The 23246-nt window shown below is 39.0% G+C and overlaps 2 protein-coding genes and 1 long non-coding RNA gene across 3 annotated transcripts; 2 read left to right on the forward strand and 1 right to left on the reverse strand.

Moving 5' to 3' along the window:
• Positions 1–431: 431 nt before the first annotated feature.
• rassf4a (Ras association domain family member 4a) lies at positions 432–23246 on the reverse strand. Its single transcript, XM_084376218.1, has 11 exons — positions 23069–23246; positions 15468–15536; positions 15264–15339; positions 5889–5995; positions 4462–4532; positions 3468–3637; positions 2960–3061; positions 2822–2873; positions 2607–2728; positions 2030–2127; positions 432–1007 (listed from the first exon to the last, which is right to left on the reverse strand). The coding sequence occupies exons 2-11, from the start codon at positions 15518–15520 to the stop codon at positions 938–940; spliced, it is 921 nt and encodes a 306-aa protein (XP_084232344.1). The 5' UTR covers positions 15521–15536; positions 23069–23246; the 3' UTR covers positions 432–937.
• LOC311270944 lies at positions 8123–9219 on the forward strand. The gene is made up of 2 exons (XR_014624324.1): positions 8123–8295; positions 8567–9219. It is a non-coding gene; the product is annotated as an uncharacterized lncRNA (long non-coding RNA).
• Positions 16425–18227, forward strand: LOC311270517 (C-X-C motif chemokine 10-like). Its single transcript, XM_084375437.1, has 4 exons — positions 16425–16532; positions 16722–16851; positions 17026–17109; positions 17666–18227. Exons 1-4 carry the CDS (start codon positions 16466–16468, stop codon positions 17793–17795), a joined length of 411 nt encoding a protein of 136 aa, XP_084231563.1. The 5' UTR covers positions 16425–16465; the 3' UTR covers positions 17796–18227.

A 23246-nucleotide genomic window follows, 5' to 3' on the forward strand; every position in this document is an offset into this window, starting at 1 on the left:
CAGTTTTAATTATTACTGTTATCTGATTAATCAAATAACAATAATGGTCAACTGGCTGTCGGTCAGTGTTTAAGGCTCCACCAAATATTACAACAGCCTTGCTGTTTCTTGAATCTGTGGGAAAGAGGAACAGCACTCCTATCTCAGGATACCCCCATTGTGTAATGTTGATAGGTTCTCACACACACACACACTCACACACACACACACACACACACACACACACACACACACACACACACACACACCCTAACACACACGCACAAAGCTCATGGGAACAAGCTGGCAAACAGGGTCACTCAGGAGAACAATGCTAATCTTTGCTCCAGTCACAGTGGAAGTACAGGAAATAATAAAGATGACTGTTTTCTTTGTGGGAAGTCCGAGCTGATTATTATTTTTTGGTGTCAGCAGAGATCCAACAGCAGTTATAAAGGCCACACTAAAATTGATTTATTACGTAAAAAGGTCAGAGAAAACATTAGCAAAAACAGCTTGTATAAATATCCACATTTGCAGTAAGAATTGAGTTGTCATACAAAATGCAAAGATATGAAAGCAGTGATACAAATCCTGGTAATAATAACATTGAAAAAACAGATCATACAAACTGTTGAGATATGTAATTCTAGTAGAAGCACATTGGTGTACGATGTTCTATGGTTCTATCGCAGCCTTTACTTTTACTCTTCAACCTTTACCTCCACATTCACTACAGCATCTGGAAAAGTTCCCATCGTAAATCAACAATCATTAGTGTTGTACCCAACCCTTCCCCTTGCACACACACACACACACTTTCTCTCTCTCTCTCTCTCTCTCATGCAGACACAGACACACACACACACACACACACACACACACACACACACACAAACACAAACACACACACACACACACACACACACTACACAGGTTCACGTGTATACAGTAACCCTCATTCTCGGTCGCTGGTGTTAGCTTTGCATTCGAGCTGATGCTGAATCATAGACCTCAGAGCACTGAACCTGCAGAGGGGAGAAAACACACTTGGTTAATGACTCTTCAGACACTCACACACAGGCACTCAAATACAACTCATAATATTTATTTACATAAAAATAGAAAAAAACATTTCAAATGACTAATCACAACCTTCAGAACAACAGCTGCATTTATTACTTTAAAGCATAAGGTTGATTCTATTTTTCTTATTGCCGACAAATTAAAGACAAAAAACAACAGTGTGTTACTTGGTCTCCTGTTTGAAAACCTGTCTGTGGATATCAGCCAAGCCCGTGCAAACAGTGCTGAGCATTGAGGCCAATTTGACATAGTGGCTAAACCATGTAATTACATCTCTGCATGAAGCATACTGGCGCCACAACACTTTTCCCCTTAAGCTTACACTGGTAAAGATGCAGTGATAAAACGTTACATACATTTCTGGAGTATCACAACCCCTGTGAAATGACCCATTCTACTATCAGAATTTGATGTATTCACTTCACTTCCAACACTGTATCCAGATTTTCATTTGACAGATACATGATCTCAGCCCCAGACACCCACTTTTATAGATATTTAAGTTCCTGCTTACTGTAAGACGTAAAAACGTAAAAGATGGTCAACTGGGAATTGTAACTTTTAGTACACGTTACTCAGATAGGAGTATGTGAGCGTAGCAGGCTCAATTTGCTGTTGGTTGTCAATAAGAACAATATATAAAAAAAAAATCACTAGGCATATCTTTCAATGCCAGCTGTTACAGTGAGTGTGTGGGTGGTAGATTGTAAAATATGCCAGCGTGTGTACAAACAAATAGAGCCATATATCTAAAGGGCACAAACAGAGTAAGGGTTACAGGGCTGAAATCTCAGTCATATGAGGTGACGATAACACAGTTGTGCAAACAGTGAGTAATGAATGTGTCAGACAAACACTGTCCTCATTGAAATGTTGGACGCTGTAGTGCCTGGAGGAATCGGCTGCACATAATGTCATTAAAGAGGATGCCGTGGAACAAGTATCGTAACTCTTGTTGACTTACTTTTTGGTTAGTTTGTTTATCTCACGTTCCTCTTCCTCTTTGAGTTTCTCTACAAAGCTGTCTAATACAGGGATCTCAAACTTTATGTACTGGGCGACCTGGGGAGAAAGAAAGATTAAAACATATCAGCATGAGCGAACAAACAACAAACAAATAAATTGACAGATTTTTTCACAACTGGAACATCTTTTAATGCTCTGAGCAATACAAACAAAAGTCCGTTCACCTCTGCTGTATTGAGGCAGCAATATTAGGTGGATAGTTCAAGATCTGGACAATAAAAACAAAACTGTGGCTAGATAGCACTAAAGGTAAACCATCTAGAAAAGTCCTCCAGCAACAATCAGGTTTTATTTATATCCCACAGTGCAGTCACAACACACTGTCGGTCATCTTAGCCTATTGTTACATCAGTCCTGGAACAGGATATCATTCCTCAGCTCGCTAAATTTAACCCAACTGTCTGGTCCATTGTGCGTCTATGCTAAGGACTACACCAAAAAATTAAAAACGGACCACGTATTGTGAACAAGATGTCAGAACAGAGAGAGAGTGGTGGCAGCAGGCCCAGACTCACATCATATGTGACTTCCTCTCCCAGGTCGGCCTCTGTGATGAGGATCTTGGAAATTTTCTCACAGGGTCCGTACAGCACACGGGCCACCAGCGGGTATTCACCATCCCTCAGTCGGGTCCTCTCTACAAAATCACAGACAAAGAAAATAAATGATCACAAACACACTAATACACAATGTTTTTAGCCACACAATCACAATGAAAGTTACGACTTACCACCAGACTCGTGCACCAAGTAAAGGACAAACTCTTCAGATTTATTCTCCACCTTTATAAGACACATATACAGATTATTTATAGCTTTATAGCTTTAGATTTTAAGACATAACACTGGAGGTGTAACCAGTGTCTTACCCTAAACTTGTGTAGCAGCAGGTTGAGGACTTGTATAGTTGTCATGGAGCTGTTTACTCGCACGTTAGTGACCGAACCATAGCCTGGAGTAAACACAGATGTCTGGAGGCGAGACAAAGCAAACATGGAGAAATCTTTAACAGAGAGGACACAAAGTACCGGGGACTTTGCTTCATCAACACCTGTGGCTTGACATTATTTGAGTAGGGAGTCCTGGACATGAGAACCTTGTACATTTTGAGCAGGAAATCTAAAACAGAAAGGAAATCTGTGCAGCTGGAATCCGTTCAATGGCAACACACACACATACTGTACTCTGGAGAAACTGATGAAGGAACTCATTGTACTCTGTGGAACATTAATGAAATCAGCTCAAGGCAGGCAGGCTGTTGTGAAACTCAAAGTACAGGCTCACCCGCACAGGAAACTTCTGCCTCTGCACCTGGAGATGTGTCAACAACGGGATACACTAATGTGTGTGCGCGTATGTGTGCTCTGTTTATTGAACCTTGTGGTTGTAGAAGTGTCCGTTGATTGAGAACCGGTGTGTGCGCAAGCGCTGCAAGTCTCGTGCGGTGTGTGTCTTCGCCCTCCTCTGAATCTGCATGAAGGAAGCATCACTCCTGGTCCTCAGCAGCTGAGGAGAATCCTCTTCCTCCAGACCGACCACATCATCAGCTGGGGAAAAACAAACCTCTCTTACTGTGTGCATGCTTTTATATACATCAGCAGAAGTGGTGGAAGAGGGGCGAAGTACTGGGCCTTTACTTCTACTACTTTATTTTATTCAGTACAACAATCATAAAATACTCCATTACAAGTAAAAGCATCTACCTATGATTTCTTGATTTCACAAAATTTCACAAAACTCCCTATAAATGAATAAGTTCCACTGTTTTCATTCATTCTCATAATAAATTATCTTGATTAATGTATAAATTGTTTCTATATTTATTGATAAACACTTGCCTCTAGAAGTGTATGTGTTTTTTTCCAGTTCCACACAATGTGCAGTGTTTTTAGCCCAGATGCCAATGTTAGGCCTGATTAAAACTCTGCTGTAATATACACACATCTATTAACTCTTCTGCTCTCAATTTAAAGTCGAGAGAGTGCAATCAAAATACCTAACCCTTTCAGCTTTGTGTGAGGGTTCAGTCTTCCCATCAGAACTGTAAATCCTATAAAACAGCATGAAGATCATCATGTGACAAAACTCTGTTTATCTTTGGTAGAGATGACACCCAAAAATTGTCAGCAGGTGACAAAACAGCCTAAAGAAACAATCCCAGATTGATGACTGAGTAGTCTCACCTTGGTTATTTATAGTGTTGGTGATCTGATCTAACTGCATTTTATGGTAATCTGTGCTCTCCACGTGAGCCAACCTTTCCACTAGGAGTGCTGACTGAAGCACTCGCTGAGCTCTAATCTGTTTCAGCATGTGTACCTTAATCCACCACGTGTTTGTCAGAGAATGACAGCACCTGTGTGTTTCTCACCAGCTGGTCCGATCTCTCTGACAGGGGAATTATTGTTGGCCTCTGATGATAACTGCTTTTCCACATCGTTTCTGAAGGAAGGAAAAATGTGTTTGTTAACATTCTTGACACTTGAAACAATACTTTAAATGCACCCAGGTGCTAAAATAAGATTTAGTAGATCTGAACTCAGTGTTTACTTGTAGCTTGTTTAACTTAATCTCACAGTAGATTAAAAAAGAAAAAACGCTAATTTGCCCAATTACAGAGAGTTAAATGAGAAAATCAATATCTCTATCGGTTAAATACAAAACTATTGACAGTTAGCCTAACTTAGTAGCCTAAGCATAGACTGGAAGCAAGCTGAATGAGCTGGCAGATTTTTTTTTTTACCTTTGGACAGAGCGAGGCTGGCTATTTCCCCTGCTTCCACACTTTATGCTAAGCTAAGCTAACTGTCTCCTGGCTGACAGATACGAGGGAGTTATTGATCATATAATCTGTCAAGAAACCAAATAAGTGTCCAAAAATGTCAAACTGATCCTTTTTTGTCAAACTACAGTTCCCAAGGTTTAGGATAGACTTTCATGTTCAATATTAAGAAGGAATTTAAAGATATAAGACCTCAGGTTTCACAGCAGGTGGTTCATCACTGTGACAACGATATATTTTAAATGCACAGTATGTCATTTCTGCTGTAAATGGTCTCTCAAACAAATCAAAAGACATTAGTAGTGTGGAATCACTAGAGGTGTTTTCTTTATCGTTAAACAACCACCACTGATGACAAAACTCTATCTATGTGATTCAGGTAGCAATGTTCACAGATGAGGTAATGTTTTACAGTTTTATTCACGTATGTTTAGTCACGTTTGCTGACTTCCTTACTCACTCTCTGACTCTCTCCTGGAATTTATAGTAACAGACGACCAAATGAAACGCACCATTACCTTGAATTAACCCTAACTCCAAACCACAATTATATTCACTTTAATACGTTGTAACTATTGAATGTTTTGGCCATTAAAATTATGTCTTGCCAAATGCAAAAAAAAGTAAGTAAGTAAAAAAGTTATGTACATAGAATTTTGTTTTATCAATCTAAATTTATATTCAATTCACTTCCTCTTAAAACTGTCTTGTACTGTAATGTCGTCTTTAGTGATGAATAAAATCTTCTCTTATCTTTCTTTATTGAAAAGAACTGCCAAAAACCTAAAGTTGACCCAACCTTGAGTATACAAACATCATGTTCTGCACTGGTAAAATATATTTTCCCAGTTTCCTTCACTGAATAATACAGGGTGGGGATACCGGTGAACAAAGAGGTGAGTTGTTAGAGTTTCTATTGTGTGTGAGATCCCCTTTGATTCTGTTGTAGTTACAAGGCACACATCTGTTTATTCAGCACATGAAGACGTGTGTGTGTGTCACTTTGCATCAGGTACCTGTTGAGACGAAATCTTTCATTGTCATCGTACATCTGAAGCCTGATTGGTCGGCGCAGACCCCAGTAGATGTTCAGTAACCCCTCGAGGATGAGCTCTCCATCCTCCTACACACACAATATGCACAAGCACACACACATATAACAATAATTATCAGGACTCATGGTCAGAGGGGAAATCCTGCTGGCAGCCCGCCACAGCGGCTCAATATCAGGTGTACGTGCAGAAGCAGACGCTCGCAGCGCTCACAGGGTGAACCCTCTCATCTTGGAGAAACCTCGTCAGGTTTGACCCACCCTTTTATTTATACAGTACAGGGGTGAAGTCACGTCTGAGGAGGCAGAGAATTGACTGCTTTGGGTCACGTACACACGGCGGCGGGGAGGTGTTTTGATTTCACAAAACTGAAACTCTATTGGAATAAAATGGTCACATAGCTGTACGTGTTCTGAATACAGGAGGAAAAACTGTGTCGCCATGTTTAAGATGGGTGAGAAAAAGGAATTGAATAGTGAATCACATTTTTTGTGCATATATTACAACTGAACCAGTTTATAAATCAAATATCAAACCAGAACTGGGGCCTTGTGTAAACAAACACAAAGCAAATACTCTTGTTAGTGTTCCTTCAAAACAGCTTGTTATATAACCATCATATCTAATTTGGTACCACAGAATACCATGAAGATCTTCTCATTCTGGCGACTCCAGGCTGGGAGTGTGTATTAATGAAGTCATTGTTATTAGCTGAAAGTTTGTGGTCACCCTGTGGCAATTTATTTGAAGTCATTTCATGGACAAATTAAGTGCAAACACATGAATACTTGGAAATACAAGGAAAAGGGCTGCTTTCATTGAGAAATGGGATGGAAATTATGTAAATTTAATCTATTTTATTTTGCCTTTATTTAACCAGGTCGGTCCAGTTGAGACATAATGGTCTCTTTTTTCATTTGAATTAGGTGTATATATGGTTGTGTGTAGTTGTGTTAGCTGTGCCACGATACTGGTATTGTTGATAATCATGATATTAAAAAATGTAATATGGTGTTAATAAAACACATATTAAAATACTGTGTAAATAATCCAACACAGATTTTCAGCCTTGTTGATCTTTTCTTTTTCATCTAGTTGCCTTTTCCCCATTTGTTAGGTGTAGTTGTTCTTTATGTACGCTTCTTTACAGTTACAGACTCTCTTCCACCTCCTTACTCTCGTATTTTGAGCATCACTTATTTGCAAGAAAGAGAAAAAATACACAGTTAACAAAGATTAATTAGCTTTTTTTCATATTTCTAGCAATAATATTTTGATAACTGTGTGGTCAAAATCTGACATTGTCACAGCTAAGATGTATATATATTGAACAGGATGTGGAATTCAAGGGTTTATCTTGCACCAGATCTTCAGCAAAAGTCCTCAGTGATAGATTGTCAGTTATGGCGTCCTTTAATACAAACATTTGGTCTCAATCAGCTCATGGAAGATATATGTTTAATTATCTGTGAACAATTTTTCAGGAGGCAGAAGAACAGAGGAGAGGTGTCAGGTTCCAGAAAGTACAATAAAAGGTTCATAAAAGGTGAATGTGTAAACCTTTTTTGGGAATTTCTGAGCAACTCTTCTGACAGAGAAACTGACAAAAATGTATCTGACTTGAACAATAAAAAGTTGTCTCGAAACTGAAACAACAGATCAAAACTTAGGGTGTAAATATAGATTGAGGCAGAAATGCTGTAAAGAGTTCCTGTTAACTTGAGCGTAAGGACACTCACACACTCTGAATGAAAGCAGTTGAAAGTAGGACCTCAGATTGCATAAGAAAGCCACATGAGTTAAACTATTTCATGGGAGCTTTCACGTTTCCTGACTGGTAACGGTCTAAGTTGCATGGATAACTTGTGTCTGACATACATTTTACTTTACACATCAGACTGTTATTTCATAATTGTACAGAGCTGGGTCAAAAGGAGGCTCTCCAGTGTGAAATGATTGAAATAATTATAATACTGGAGGCAGTTTTTAGAACCATCTTTAGACGACCACAATCATTTTATGACTGGAAAGTCAGAGAGAGGGGAGAAGAGGCAGAGAGTGGGTTTTTGAAGGGGAGGCAGATTGCTCCCAGGGCTTCATTGTTTCTGTAATATAAACATTCAGAGCAGCTGCAGCACTGAACCTCGCTAACCCACCACTCCTGAGCTTCCTGAACAGGCATGAACACACCCTCACAAGAGATGTGAGTAAGGTCAGCTGAGCTATTTTTGGAGGAGGCAGTTAATCGCTCTCCCTCAACGTGCCACTATAAAGCCTGGATACGTGCTCTGATCCAGTCAGACTTCACTGAGCGTATGAGACATCACTCTGCTTCACTCTGCATATCAAACCTACAGCCAAAGCATCAAAGGTGAGAATACTTCTACTGTTTGTTCTTCATTACCAGCTATTATCTATTACCAAGGGTGTACAGTATAGCCATCACATAGTTTACTTGATAAAGTAGATGGAAACAAATTATGATTAAAGTTAAATCAGGACAATTACAAAGCAAAAGGCTAAAAGACTTTAGGTAAATGTTTTAGCAGCACAGTGACAGACCCTAAAACTAAAAGACAGAAAATTACAATCGCTATCTAAAATCACTATCTAACTATTTTACTCTTCCTCCCCCGCTTCAGCATGAAACGCAGGCGGTTGTTGCTCTCCCTGCCTCTCTTACCAACAATCACTGAGACGCTCGAGGACTTGCCTGCCCTTCCCTCATCATCGCAGTCTACCCAGTGCTCCGAGTCTCAAGAGGACTACATGAGCAGTATCCAGGCCCTGGCCTGCCCTGCTGAAGCCCCGAGCTGCGGCCCCGTCAGACTCCAGAGGTCCCCCAGGCTGCGGAACTTCTCAAAGGCTCCGATGAAGCCCTCCGTCTCAGCCTCACTTCCTCGCGGGTCTCCCCGCACACTAAGGACTTCCCGACCTTACAGTCTGAGTCTGAACAGCTCGGAGGATTTTTCTCTGAAGATGAGCAGAGAGAAAGACTGCAGGGGCAAAGACCCCATGGACTGGCTGTTTGGACAGATAAGGACTTGAAACAAAAAGCTGTTGTTGTTTGAAGCCCTGAATGCACTCTGGCGGAGTACCTCATAATCAAACAAGGCTGGAAGAACCTGCTCCGTTTATGAAGATGAAAACAACAGTGTATGATGGGACTTATTACGATGGCCTGAAAGAAAAGTGGAGATCTATTTATTTCTATGCACTGAGGACTCAAGTCTACATGTTTACATTGTTTGTAAAGATGTTAAGGATATTGTTTGTAATAAAATACCAAAATAATCATGAAAATGTTTATTCCTTGCTGATTGGAAAGTTACTCGACAAAAGAGCTGAAGATCATTGCGTCTCAAGTGTAGTTACAAATAGAGCTGAAGTGATTAGTGATTAATCAATAAGAAAATTATTTGTCAGAATTGTAATAATTGGTTAATCCTTTAAGCCATTTATCAGCAAAAAATGCCAGTTATTTGTCGTTCCAGGTGGTCAAATTATTTTACGTTTGCTAAAGTAAACTTGATCTTAGTTTTGTGTCTTAGACAAAACATTTGAAGACATCCCCTTCAGCTCTGGGAATCTGTAACAGTTTTTATATTTTCTGACATGTATGATGTATGATTAATTGAAAAAAAAAAAATCAATAGCTTAGCTGAAACAAGTTATAAGTTACAGCCATAGTTGAAATGCTACTGCAGGTTTGTGTCTATGGATGTATTAAAAGGAGGAAAACTAAGCTCAAAAACTTACTCAAATACTACACCTAGGTAAGATTTTGAGGTACACCATTTGAGGTATTACCATTTTATAATACTATCTAATTTTCCAATTTACTCCCCTTTGACTATTTAAGTCTCTAGCTAATTTTCATACAGCCATTTTATTAGTACATTTACTGTACATTGGTAACAGTTCAGAGGGACATATTGTACTTTTTAATCCAATACATTTACTTGAGACCTTTAGTTAATAGTTACTTTGCAGATTCAATAATACATATAATAATCAGCAAAGACAATATTCTATATAATTCTAGATAGATACGTTTTTAATAATTCCTGGAGTAAAATTCACAAGCTACACAGCAGTTTATAAAAGAGCTGAAAGGAACCCTAACTTTACCAGCTGCAACATTAAGTGTTGCACACATCACACATCATCATAATTATACATTTAATAATGCAATATATATTACTCTGAAATGAAGTAAAAAAATAAAGTAAAAGTTTTTCTTTTCAAATTTTTACTTTATTTTTATGCTACTTTTACCTGTAATGGAGTATATCTGCATTGTGGTAGTCTTACTTTAATGAAACGAGTTCAGAGTATTCTTCTATTATCTTACAGATCAACCCCCTGAACAGTATACAAAGCACCTATAATTATAATAAATAAATATATTACAGCAACAGTTTTATTAATGCAATTTGCAACAAGTCAATACTCACAGGAGACATTTAAATGAGTCCTTAATTCAGATGTGTTTGCTTCTACTGACTGTAAATAAAGGATCTGAGCCGACCATATCAGTGATTGTTAGCCCAGCATCTCACTGTCATCTAGTGGTGGTCAATGGTGCTGCAGTGGTAGTCTTTTTTTTTGTTTTGTTGCTACAATGTACTTGATACAGCCACTAGAGGGGGCTGCAGGCACATTTGATATTTGATTTTATTGAGCAAACAAGCACAGACAAGCACCTTCACTCTCTCCTGTGTTTTGCTGATCCCAGATAAGACCCAGATCGTTTGACTATAGCACATTATAATCTGAAGAGATTATTTAGTGGAAGTTGGATTTGGTAAAAGGACATCCATTTAATCAGACGATTTAGCAAAAATCCACCATGCTGAAGTGCTCTTGAGCAAGACAGTGAATCATTACGGGCCCAAGAAAGGCTGCTGCTCTGCAGTCTGAGCAGTGAATAGAGAAAACACCTCCAGCTATCCGCCTGATCTACATCGTTACAGCTGATACAGTTGTACTCTTAGTAGGGATACATGTTGGAGCTTGTGTTCTCCGACAGCATTCTGGGTCAGTTTACAGTGAATGGTGCAGAAACCTCAAAGCACCTGACATGTGTTCCCACGGCATGACTAACACACATCACCTGACTACACCTGCAGAGGTGTGATCATGATGTAATCTTCAAACAACACCACCTGTAAATCCTTGTTCGCTCTAAAACCACAGCCTCCACTTTTCTTTTTCAAACAGACACCCAATTATCAAACAATAAAAACAAATACTCAGATATGTCTGGTATATACAGAGGTGTAAGAAGTACTAATATGTTGTATAGAAACACTGTAATTATATGTAAAAGTCATGCTTTTAAAGTTTTACTGAAGTAAAAGTACAAAAGCATCAGCATTACAGCCTGAACGACAAACTGTCCTATCATATATCATATCTGCAAATATGTGCCAATATGAAACCTTAAGAGTGTGATAACAACATTTGTGGATCATTGCAAAAAATCTGTGTTAATGAATACAAAATATCAGCAAATATATAGATAACTGTATTTTTACCAGCTAATATTGGTATTAACAACAGCCCCAAAAGGTAAAAAAGGTAAAACCAGAGGATATTTCATTTCCAACATTAATGTGTCCATCACTCCTTTATATAGTTTATCTGTTGGGTAGCTTGTTAATTTCTTCTCAGGGAACAATAAAGATTTATCTTAATCTATATTAAATCATAATTTATTTTTTTCTCATATTTTGTATTATTAAACTAAATCTGTAACTATTAGCTAAATTAAATATATATCAAATATATGTAGTGGAGTAAGAAAATATAATATCTGCCTCTCAATTGTAGTGAAGAAGAAAAAATGTAGCCAAAAATGGAAATACTCAAGTGAAGTACAAGTACCTCAAAATTAAAAAGTAATATTGTTTATTTTCATACTTGAGTAAATGTACTTTGTTACTCTCAACCACGGTGTATATATGACCGCAGTAAACTCTTTCTGGAAATGATGGTGATCGTCTACGGCTGGATTTCATCAAAACTCAATCACACAGGAATGTCACTGCTGAGTAATGTTTTGACCCTCATTTCCACAAAATATCTACTGAGTCACTTCTCAGTAACCTCTGGCCTCAATGCATCAGCTCTAACAACGTCACTAGATCATGTCAAGTAGAAATTATCTGAGTAAGAGAAAATATCATTTTACATAAAGGAGCTCATTTCAACCTGATCATGTTATATTGCAGTTGTCTCCATACTACTACAATGTATTTTGTAGGATATCTTCTAACCACACAAATCCTACCCCATAATACTGTAACATGAAAGTTCATTAGGCAGCTGTTCTGAAGCTTTTGATCCAGTTGTCACGGGACAGTTAATGTCTAAATTTCCGTTTTTGTGAGCTTGTTTAAAAGTTGAGACTGAGCAGCTGTAAGATTGTTTTGTCAGCTCAGAAGAGGTCAAGAAATGAACTTTCAATCCCCTAAAAAGTTTCGGTAGCTTCAAAATGGGATTCCAGCTTTTTTTTTTTTTTTTTCAAAATAGTTGTATGTCTTTGTTTTCTAATAATATGTTTTAGAAAAGACAACGATTCTCTGACTTTTGTAAAATACGTCATACTGCCACTGTATGGCCTACATCACCATTTAAGGTACAGATGGACTGAATCGGAAGAGGTCCTTCAAAAAAGACAGCAAAACAATTAAATGTGATGCTCTAAATACAGAAAACTACCCGTATATTACTTATTTCGAGTAAGAGAAACAGAATTTTAAAAAAGCTGAGACGCTGCGTAAAATGTAAATAAAAACAGAAAGTAATAATTTTGCAAATGAACCGTGTTTACTGACAATGATTTTACAAGGTGTTGCCAGGCCCATGTTATATCCTCAATAAAAACATGTTTTTTACAAAGTGGTGAACCTCGCCCCATCCAGATTCACGTTTCATGCCCAATCATGATACAATCACCTGTCAACAATGAACCCGTTTACCTGTGGACCTGTTGTGTCTTTGGATTGTTCCACAACTCTCCCAGTCTCTTGCTGACCCTGTCCCAACTTGTTTGAAATATGTTGCTTGGATCAAATTCAGACTAAGCATAGATTTTTTAAAATCAATAAAGTGAATTATTTAAAACGTTAAGTATATTGTTTTTGTGCTGTTACAGTATATGTCAAGAAAGGATTAACAATTTGTCAAGTTTATTTCATGCTGTCCCAACAGCATAATATATTGAAGACACATAGTGGTTACTGTTTAGTGCCACTCATTCTTGTAGACTACAAACAAGTGAATCAGTCAGAAGTTGTAAAGGAGTAATGTCACAGTACAAACTGAACGGTGGCGCATGAACAAACTTGTGTTTTTTTTTTTTTTTTTTACTACAACAGAATGTTTATTCATCAAAATTTCTATTCAACGCTCAGATGATCAGATTGTGTTGGTGCAGTTTTGTGGCTGCAGGTCTTTTTTAGTCACACTAGACCAACCTAACAATGCTGTCTTTGCACAATACATGCAGACACAGATTTCACAATACCACCACATTTTGCACATAATGATTTAGGATTGACCGACATGCCTTGGCCCACAGTTCACATCAGGTGTTTTGTTGCCTTTAAGAATAGAGGCTAATTTATGGCAACCTATACTTTATAACGTTTTTGATGAAGAATATTTGGTTACTGCAAGACTAAACTGTTTTTAAGTAATCTATGTGAAATTATTTAAATTTGGGCAACATTATCAAAAAAGTGCGGCTAAAAGTCTGCAATGATACTGTTACACAGCCATTATTTTATATTACCAACAGTCTGAATCACAATTTTTGTTTACAATAACTTCTGGGTATAAACCCCTGCATCAGACACTAGTTTACATACAATCTAATTAACTGTTTTTAATGATGTTATTTCAAAGTATGTACATCTCATTCATGTAAAATGCATATTTAATGCTTTCATGTGTCAGTAATAACTCTTTCACTGAGACACTACAGCGTGAGTTACCCAAAACTAGCAGTCCAAGATGTTGCTGTTGTGTAGATATCAAAGATGCTGGCGAAGCAATTATACTATATATTACCATATATATTTGAACATTAAAGTTACAGCTGAAAATGACAGCAGAAATTAGAATTCTCATATCTCTGTTATGTTGTCTCTCTTAACTCTTTCTTTGCCTGTTTTCTGTAGTTTTCACAAAGCTGGAGCCTTGGACAGCCTGAATAATAACACAGAAAGTAAAATATACTGTGGAATGACTCTTTTTACAGCCATCACAGTAGACAAATATATGTTTAAGTTATTCTAAAAGTTTTGACTGAATCTTTTTACCGATTAGTGACAACATGTTTTGTCTGAATAACTGACTCGTGTTTTCAGCAAAGTGAAAAGAAGACACCCACATAAAAACCTCAGATGGCCGATGACAGGTTACAGTGGTGTAGTGTAATGTGTTGAGTCACTGTGTATAATGAGGGATAATAATGAGCACAATCTGTTTCAAATTTCCTCATCACACACTAATGTTCACTACAAATTACCCTTTTAATGGGTTCAAGTCATAAGTCTGGTTCATTTCATGTCATTACTGTGATATCATTGGTGCCTCTGTATATCTGTGCATGTGTACTGTATGTTGCATGGAGACATATTATGTGACATGTTAGTGTGTGGGATTTTCCCAGAGTGTAGTGATGTAGTGGGTCCGGCTGGTGGGACAAAAAGAGGGACAGATCATGACCACCCGTCCAACACCCCACACCCCTACACACACACACACACACACACACACACACACACACGCACACACACACACACTCTCTCTCTGAAAAACCTGCTGGTGAACACATAGGGGAACTCCCGACCATAAAACCCATAGGATGATTATCAAACAAATAACCAAGCAGCTTTACAGACACACCACAACAGCAAAACGTCTACTGTGGAAATACTTGTCTGAGTGGTTAGTGTATATGACTAAAATCTGACATCCCTCCCTCCCTCCTTCCATTTCCATTTATTTTGAGGCAAAGGGGGGCTTTTTGTGGTTTGTCAGCCCATCGGCATGTTGGAAAAGAAGCCAGGAGTCGCAGCTTCTTGCTCAGAACTGCAGCCACATTGTTTGGACTCAGACTCTTTGGTGCTCATTGTCTTCCTGAGAATCAAAGTGCCAGTTTAACTGGTTCCAGTGTTAGTATGTGTGCGACCCATTTAACAATGTCCTGCAATCCAGTACGCCCACACACTCACCGGTGAGCTATTGTTAATAACTCTACCTGTTTATCTTTCTTATTTCCTCCAGTCAGGTGACATGTCTGAGGCGGCTGAGCCTTTTTCTTACCTCGCGAGTCCTCAGCTGGAAGTTTTTCCCTTCGTGGTAACAGTTGTAGGTTCTCAGCAGTGATAAGATGTCAGACCTGAACATGAAGACAAGGCCGCAGATGGTAGATTAGCGCTGCAAGAAATGATTAAATCTATACAAGAAATCCCAGATGTACTTAATCGTGGGTAATTACTGTGCAGTGACTGAACTCAATGGACTTACTTGGGTATAAGTTTCTCTTTGCTGAGCTTCACGTAGGTCTGACGCTCACTCATTCTGTCTGGAGCCCAGCTGAGTCAAAAGAACATGAGACAAACATTACAAATAACATAATGACAGTATTATCTGTAAACTAATCTACATAAATGATGATGTGCATGTACAGATAACCTTAAGGGTGCTATTTGTAAGAACAGTTGATTTTTGAGTCTCATTCCCAACTCGTCAAATACTGACGCATTAGGAGTGTAGGTCTGGCCGTGTGCCATCCCTGTGTTGGGAATGACACTCAAAAATCTACTTTTCTTACAAATAGTATCTTTAATTCCCTAAAAAGATGATGGAAAATCACACAAAAATATCACAAAACCAATGATTTATAAATACTAAATATGAACATTGTGTTGCTATATTTGTAACTCAGTTTGAGCCCTGAATATTTTTTCTAAAACAGACACTGTTGGACAAATGGCTCCTGTTAAAAGCAGGGACAGGGAATTAGAAGAAATCACATGGTGTTGTTGACTCAGAGCTGCAGACTGATAGAAGAATGCCAAGGCAACGCTGAACAAAGCCCGGAAAACTTTCATGTCATTCGAGGATACCTCCTGCTACTGTGGAAAAGATCTTACAAACAATTAGCATCATTAAAAATGATTGGAAACACTCCTTGGTCATGTGAGTGGAACAGTTTATCAAGAAAACAACAAGTCTGCAACATCAGACTTGTTCTTCTATGTGCAGTAAGAAAAAACAAGGTTAGCTATCAGTCAGTGTGTCCTTCAAGGTGTCAGGTCTTTTCTGACAAAGCCTGAGGAATGGTGTCCCTGATCCCTGCATCCTAAATCCTGTGTCTTGGTATTTTCTCTGGATAGTGCCAGGCATGGGGAATTTCCTGGTTTGGAAAGCCCAGCTCCGAATGTGTGGGGGGAGGAGCAAAGGGTATAAAACAGCAACATGTGGCTCAGGGACTCAGTGTCAACGCTCAGCTTGTCTCCAGTATGAAGCTTTATCTCCAGTCGGTCTGTCAGCTCGCCTTCTTCAGCCTCTGCTGTGTACTGATCACAGGTAAGAATCTACAGATTGGATGCTTATATATATATATATATATATATATAAATGTGTGTGTGTTTTTATTTCCTAAAATCTGCATACGGTAAACGTGTTGTGATATTTGAGTATTTAAACTTGCAGTAATCACAGCTCGTGTTGCACTCTATTGAATTAACCCGTAATCCTGTTACTGTGTCTGTGCAGTGAGGGAGTCAGACGGCACGTTTGTCCCGGGAAGATGTTTGTGTCCAGACAGCCAACCGGGTGTCAGAGGGCAACTGAAGGATCTCGCAGTTTATCCAAAAAGCCCCATCTGTGACAAAGTCACAGTAATGTGAGTACCAAATCCTGCACACACACACACACACACACACACACACACACACACACACACACACACACACACAAACAAACACACACACAATAACATACACATTGACATTAATGTACGCTGACACACATTCAGACGAGTGTGAGTAAATGTGTGGTTTTACATGTGTTTTTTCAGTGTGACACTGAGGAGTAACAACGAGCCAGTGTGTCTGGATCCAGTGGCACCCATGGGCAAACAGCTGATTCGCTGCTGGAACAGGTGAGGGCATTGATCTGTGAAACTAGAACTGAAGCCTAAGGGACACTATAGCTGTGTCAACATAATGAAAAAATGAAACCCTGCAACAAAAAACCAGCAAAATACAGTCATGTTTTTACAAGACAGGTCGCAGTTATAACTGGTTATAGAGGGTAGAGCTGGAGTTCCACCCGTCTTCATATTTCCCATTAATCACGGCCAACAGTATCTTAATTGTTGCCAAGCCAGTTCTTGTCTGGACAAAGCACCTAGTTATGCAGTTTTTTTTTTGTTTAACTCTCCTCCACATGTTTTGCTACTTGTGAGACAGAAAGAATAAAAGTTAGAGCCTCTCACATAGTCGTACTCCACTAATTCTGTATTGGAACCATAACTTCCTTACTGTATTTGATATACAAATATTTGACCAACTTAAAATGGATTGTGGCCAAGTTCTTAGTGCCTTATCTTCTCTGACTCAACTGAGAGATCTCATTTTAATCGTCAGGCTCTACAACAATATCATTCACAGACCTTCCTCCAGGCTAAAGTTCTCTTCTCTGTGTGTGTTTTCTAGGGCTCAGAGGCTGGGTCGTGACACGAAGCTGTGCCTGAGGAGGAGGAGGAGAGGGAAAGGTCAGCGCCAGCGACCTCGACAGAGGAGCCGTGGCCAGAACAGGAAAGCCTCATCCTCTAACTCCCAGTAGTGGAGCAGCCTGACCAAAGATAGGAAGCTACTGCATGGAGAGAAATGTGAAAGCTGATTCTGGCCACCAGAGAGACTGTTAAGATAGAGAAACAGCAGGCTACCACTTTTCTCGCTGTAAACGTCATGCAGCTCAGACGTCAAGTGCCCCTTAATTGTTTTCCGAGTATAAATCAAACTCAGCAGTGGGCCTTATGTTTTCTGTGCAGATGACTGATGGAACGTTGAAAACTAAGCCCTGGAGGCTTGTCATAAATGTTGACAGTTTGAGCTTTAAAACACTGTTAAATGGTCAAAATGGTCAATGTATTGTTTGTATGTACTTCTGTGTATGCAGCTGGAAAAGCTAACTGAAGAGAATTAGTTGGATATTTATTTTTATATGAATATAGAGGATTTTTTTTTTTTTTTAAATAAATACATCAGAACAACAGTTTGACCCTGTGTGCAATTCATTGTTAAAATTCCTGATTATCTTCACACTCCAAGATGGGAAGGATGATTACTTACTTGGCAGGATATGAGAGGTCGCTTAACCCACAGCTTCAACTTTAGTTAATGAACTACAGGATGTGAGTCAGCGAGCGGCGACACAAAGTAAACATGTCTCCCTCAAAACATCTGAACAAATACCTCTAAGCTCTAACAGGGGCTTGTTGTGTGTTGTATTATCATTATATCTCTTTCTATAGCACAAATATACAGAGGTGACCACTCGATGTAGGAGCAATTGCTGGTCGGTGTTTCTGAAAAGCACAATAGCGTTAATTGGCGTATCACAGGTTGTAGCTCTATACTTTTATGGACTATTGATAGTGTTGCACAACTGAGAATCAAGGTGATCAGGGTGTGGGCTGTTGAAAGTGAACGTTTTATGATGGCTTGTAAACCGGAGTTACGCCAGCTCCCATTTCTTGTAAGTCATGTGACAGGATGGATCCCAGTTGAGCCTCAAGGGAGGGAAAACAAACAGACGAAATATTTTGCCTGTTTTTGAAGAGCACCCACATCAATCTGTGTAATGGAAAGTTAATATCCGAGGCGTGTGCTGACTGGTTTTTGTTTCCCATCCAATTCACCAACTGGCACTGATTTGGACTCTAATGGCTAATCTGATCCTGATGTTATCACTGAATGCTTGGTGGCACTTGGTGGTAATATGGAAAGTGAAAGTTAACAGCTCAATAGAGTCCTTTGTCTCAGGCCGGGAATTTTAAGGGACTTTTCACAGGTAGCATGTTATTGATTAATAATAGAAAGCAGTTGGGTGACCTCAATGTTAAAACAGGATACTGGTTAGGAGGATCAAATAACAGCTGCCAAGACACAGTAACTGTTTTGACACTGGAAGGCATGTGAGCAACACATACTCCCTTAAAATCCAATGTTATATAATGAACACATAAATTCACACACATTTATATTTATCCGACAGCTATAAATACTTTGCAGATTGAGACGTTGCACACCAAATCTAGACATACACTACACTTAGTAATTAAAAATCAGCTTGATCTCAGCCAAATACAACAATTAAAATACTGTTGTTTTCTTGTTTTTGTTGGATTATTCTTCATCAGATGTATTAAAGAAACTGATACTCAAATAGTGGAAATCCACATAGCCTCCTACAAAACTACACTGGAGAAAAGAGACGTGTTATCATTTTAACAAGGAAAAGATAACAGCTATTGACAGGAAACCATACGGAGAGATGTATTATCAGCACTGAGTACATAAAAACATGGCCTTTGCTTGAGAATTCTGGTTTTACACTTGTTTTATCCTGTGAAGGACAGAGGGGATTATATTGTACCTAGTTGATTTTTCTTTTTTGGGGGGTTAGTGACAGAAAATGGACGATATACTGAGGCTGAGTTGTTTCATGTGTGGTATACAGTAAATGTCTGTTAGTTTTCCTTTGTTGTGAATTATAAATAAAGAAAATCTAAATAAAATCTTAAAAAAGCAAAACAAAATACTGCTTGATGCATCAGTAATACCAATACAATGAAACTGAAGTAGAATCTGGCATGCAGGACTTGTAATTGAGTAATGTAACCTGTGATATTGCTACTTTTAAATCAAATAATAATCGAATAAGCATCTGAATATTTCTTCCACCACTGTTGAAATCCCATTTAAGATTTACATGACAGTTTTTTCATTATTACACATTACTGCTTTCACCAACAAATCTTAATATGAGCTATCAGCTACGAAAGACTGTTCACCAAACTTATTAAGACATTCACAAAAACTGCAGTTTTGCTGAGCCTTTTCTGCAGCACACACATGTCGTGTAACCACATGATTAAAATGTAGGACAAATCATTAATCATTAATATGTGGTGGCAAATGACTGGTTACCAACTTTTATAGCAGTGTATTTTTTTATTCCTTTTATCACTGTGTAATTGTGCCAGTATAATATAATGTTTTTGTGGCTTCTTGAGTATTATGTATCATTATATTGCCCACGTATGATGTTACAAATTGTTTCAAGTTTCTATTGGAGGCCCACAGTGCCATGTAGTTGTTATAGTCTACATACTGTATGTGTACTGTCTGATTTTCGGTCAGTAAGCGTGACTTTATTGGTCCTGGTGTGATTCATAGTATTTTGAGCGATGTCGGTCTGTAGTGTGACCTGATTGGTCCAAGCGTGTCAACCTATTGTAAGGTGGCCTCTCGTATTGTCTCGTAAAATAACCCAATGGTGGCCTTTGTACCGAGACGATTGCAAGTGAGATGAGCAGTGTGTGGGAGTCTTTTGAACTGGCATCTTAAGTAAAAGTTTGAGGAACATGACGTCACGTGATGTTGGTATTTGTATTAATGATATAAGTCTGTGCTTTGGTCTGATAACTGGAGGTTTTCTGTTGACAGAACTGAGAAAAAGTAGCAGCTATTGAAACTAATTAAAGAGTCAAGGAAGGGAGAGGAAATGTCTCATTAAAAATGCCAGAACAGGTCATCAACTACAGCTTAATGTTTCCTACAACTGATCCTTAAACTGTACATCTCAACACTGGATTGTGCTGCCATCTAGTGTCTAAATCATTATGTACATCTGATTTGTAGAGTGTTGCTGCATCGCTGGGTCTCGCTCAGTGGTAAGAGACAGTTTGTCTTGAACTTGGAGCGTGAACTCTGACACCATCTGCAGAAACAGAGCCTGCAGGACAGCGGACAGATGGATTTTGAAGCTTTTCATTTAGTATTTAGTCCAAAAGTGCTCATGGCTGAGTTGTTGGTTGGGACTCCCAATACTTTCTGAGATGATCCATTTAGTTGAACTGCATTAAGTTCACCCAAAATGAATATTCAGTCATTATCTACTCACCCTCATGCCGATCAAATGTCAGTTGAAGTTTGTTAGTCCACAAAACATTTCTGGAGCTTCACAGCAAAACAGTGTCACAGCATTCTCCCAAACAACTGAAGTAGATGGAGACTTGTTTTAAAAACATAAAATGGCACCATACAGCTTGTCTGGTGTAATCAAAGTCTCCAGAAGCCCTGAGATCCCAAATTGATTTATAAGACAATATTTACACTGTTGATGCACAGTCAAGCTCATGTAACCACTTCAGACGCAGTATGCATTACAGCTACAGTGAAGATTTTGGCTTAAAAAAAAGGTGTAAATAACGTTTTTTTAAATCAAATGGAAAAAAGATCTTGGGGCTTCTTGAGACTTGGATTCCACCAGACGAGCTGTATGTAGCCATGTTATGTTTTTTGGGTTGTTTTGTTACATTTTAAAACAAGTCCCCATCTATTTGAGTTGTATAGGAGAAAACTGGAACTCTGTTTTTCTGTGAGGCTCCAGAAATGTTTTGTGGACTACGAATCTTCACCGATATTCCATCGACATGAAGTAGATACTGATCGACTGATTTTCATTTTTGGGTGAACTGTTCCTTTAAGCATTTATGTCTGACTTATTTAATGTAAAGGTACTGTAGTTCGACTTTGATCTATTACTGACCCATTTAATAAATGTAACCTAGTTCATCAAACCCCTTGGTGGCTGCTATTCTTAAAAGCAAATGAGGCAGAGCTTTGCTAAGAATAGGCTCTGATGGCACATGGGAAGTGATTCTTTTGCATTTCCTGCAGCTGAGACATAAGTTACTTAGGAAGAAAAAAAAAATGCTTGCATGAGCAGCGATTGTCACCACAAAAACCAGGAAACAGACTTCCCAGTACTGACCACACCACCGCCTGACTGGGAAGTGATCTCTGGGAGATCTCTGCAGATTCAGCTGAACAATGAACACTGAGAACGAAAGATGGAGAATGTTTTAGCTTTCTGTCACACCGCTGCCTTTCTTATCTCTTAATACAGCTGAAGATTCAAATCCAATCACCTCTGATGCACTTGTTTATCATTCACATGAAACTGTTAACTACTGAGGTAACCTCACTACCCATCAGCCCTCCTCCCTCCCTTTAAGCACCTCTCTGCCCACCTCCGCTCTCATCCAAGGAATCTGCTGACAGAGTAGGTGCATAATGGGATGGTCAGTCTACCTCTCATGCATATTCATACATAATAATGGCAGTATAAATATTCCATAACTTAAAAGATTCCAGTCAGTCACCATTATTATGAATTATTCAGCCAGCGCACATGGCTGCACAGGAGACGGACTGAAGGCTGAGAGCTGTGCAAAGAAGATAGGGGTCAGTCTATGGGTGAAGTGAATTTACATAATCTGTCTGTCTCTTCTCTCCTCTTTTCTTCTCTCCTCTTGAGACTAAATTGTGCATTAGCCCACCTCTGCGCTCCCTCGGTGGACAAAGAAGCTTCATTGCGGGTCTGCTAATTGGTTTTGATCATCGCGAGATTCGTATCCAATTATCGCACCTACTCGGGCAGCTGCGCCCGGAGACGACCCATCCCCACGCGTAAAAATGTCCAGGACAGCTCCAAATGACGCACAGGGTGGCAATTTTTAACAAAAACAAAACCTTTCTAAAAATGTAGACAAACGCCAACTGGAGACATCAGAAAACCACTTGCTGATAAGTCATGTATTCCTGTGTAGTTTTATAGGAATAAAATGATTAAATCTGATGAAAAATATTCCTAAATGCATGAAAGGAAATCCCAGCGTTATAACCTTCATCCAACTTCACAACACCTCTCCCCATCCTGTTGTTTTCAGGGTTTAACCGCAGAGTTACATCGCTGAAGTTCACCGCTTCTTCGTGTTTTCATATAAAAACATGTCGCAGTAAATCTGAGTAGTTTGAGGGTCCTACCATAGCAGAGCGCGTCCTCCGTCTTCTTCCGTATAGCCACCACCGATGTATCCCGCTGCTCGCTTCTTATCAGGCTTTCATGCCTACCCGGTCGTGCGGTATTCAGAGATGGGAGATTAAACTGACAGCAGGGTGAGCCAATGGAAGGCCGCGCTGGAACTCCTCGGCCAATGAGCGT

Source organism: Pagrus pagrus (assembly GCF_965226575.1).
Source record: "Pagrus pagrus genome assembly, chromosome: 15".
NCBI classification, from domain to species: Eukaryota; Metazoa; Chordata; class Actinopteri; order Spariformes; family Sparidae; genus Pagrus; species Pagrus pagrus.

Coding starts and splice junctions, on each gene's coding strand:
- rassf4a (XM_084376218.1), bottom strand. CDS start 15,520: ATGAGTGAGCGTCAGACCTACGTGAAGCTCAGCAAAGAGAAACTTATA. Junction 3,638..4,461: donor CAGAGAGATCGGACCAGCTG/GTGAGAAACACA, acceptor GTTTTTCCCCAG/CTGATGATGTGGTCGGTCTG. Junction 2,729..2,821: donor CTTGGTGCACGAGTCTGGTG/GTAAGTCGTAAC, acceptor GTGATTTTGTAG/AGAGGACCCGACTGAGGGAT.
- LOC311270517 (XM_084375437.1), top strand. CDS start 16,466: ATGAAGCTTTATCTCCAGTCGGTCTGTCAGCTCGCCTTCTTCAGCCTC. Junction 16,533..16,721: donor CTGCTGTGTACTGATCACAG/GTAAGAATCTAC, acceptor GTGTCTGTGCAG/TGAGGGAGTCAGACGGCACG. Junction 17,110..17,665: donor CTGATTCGCTGCTGGAACAG/GTGAGGGCATTG, acceptor TGTGTTTTCTAG/GGCTCAGAGGCTGGGTCGTG.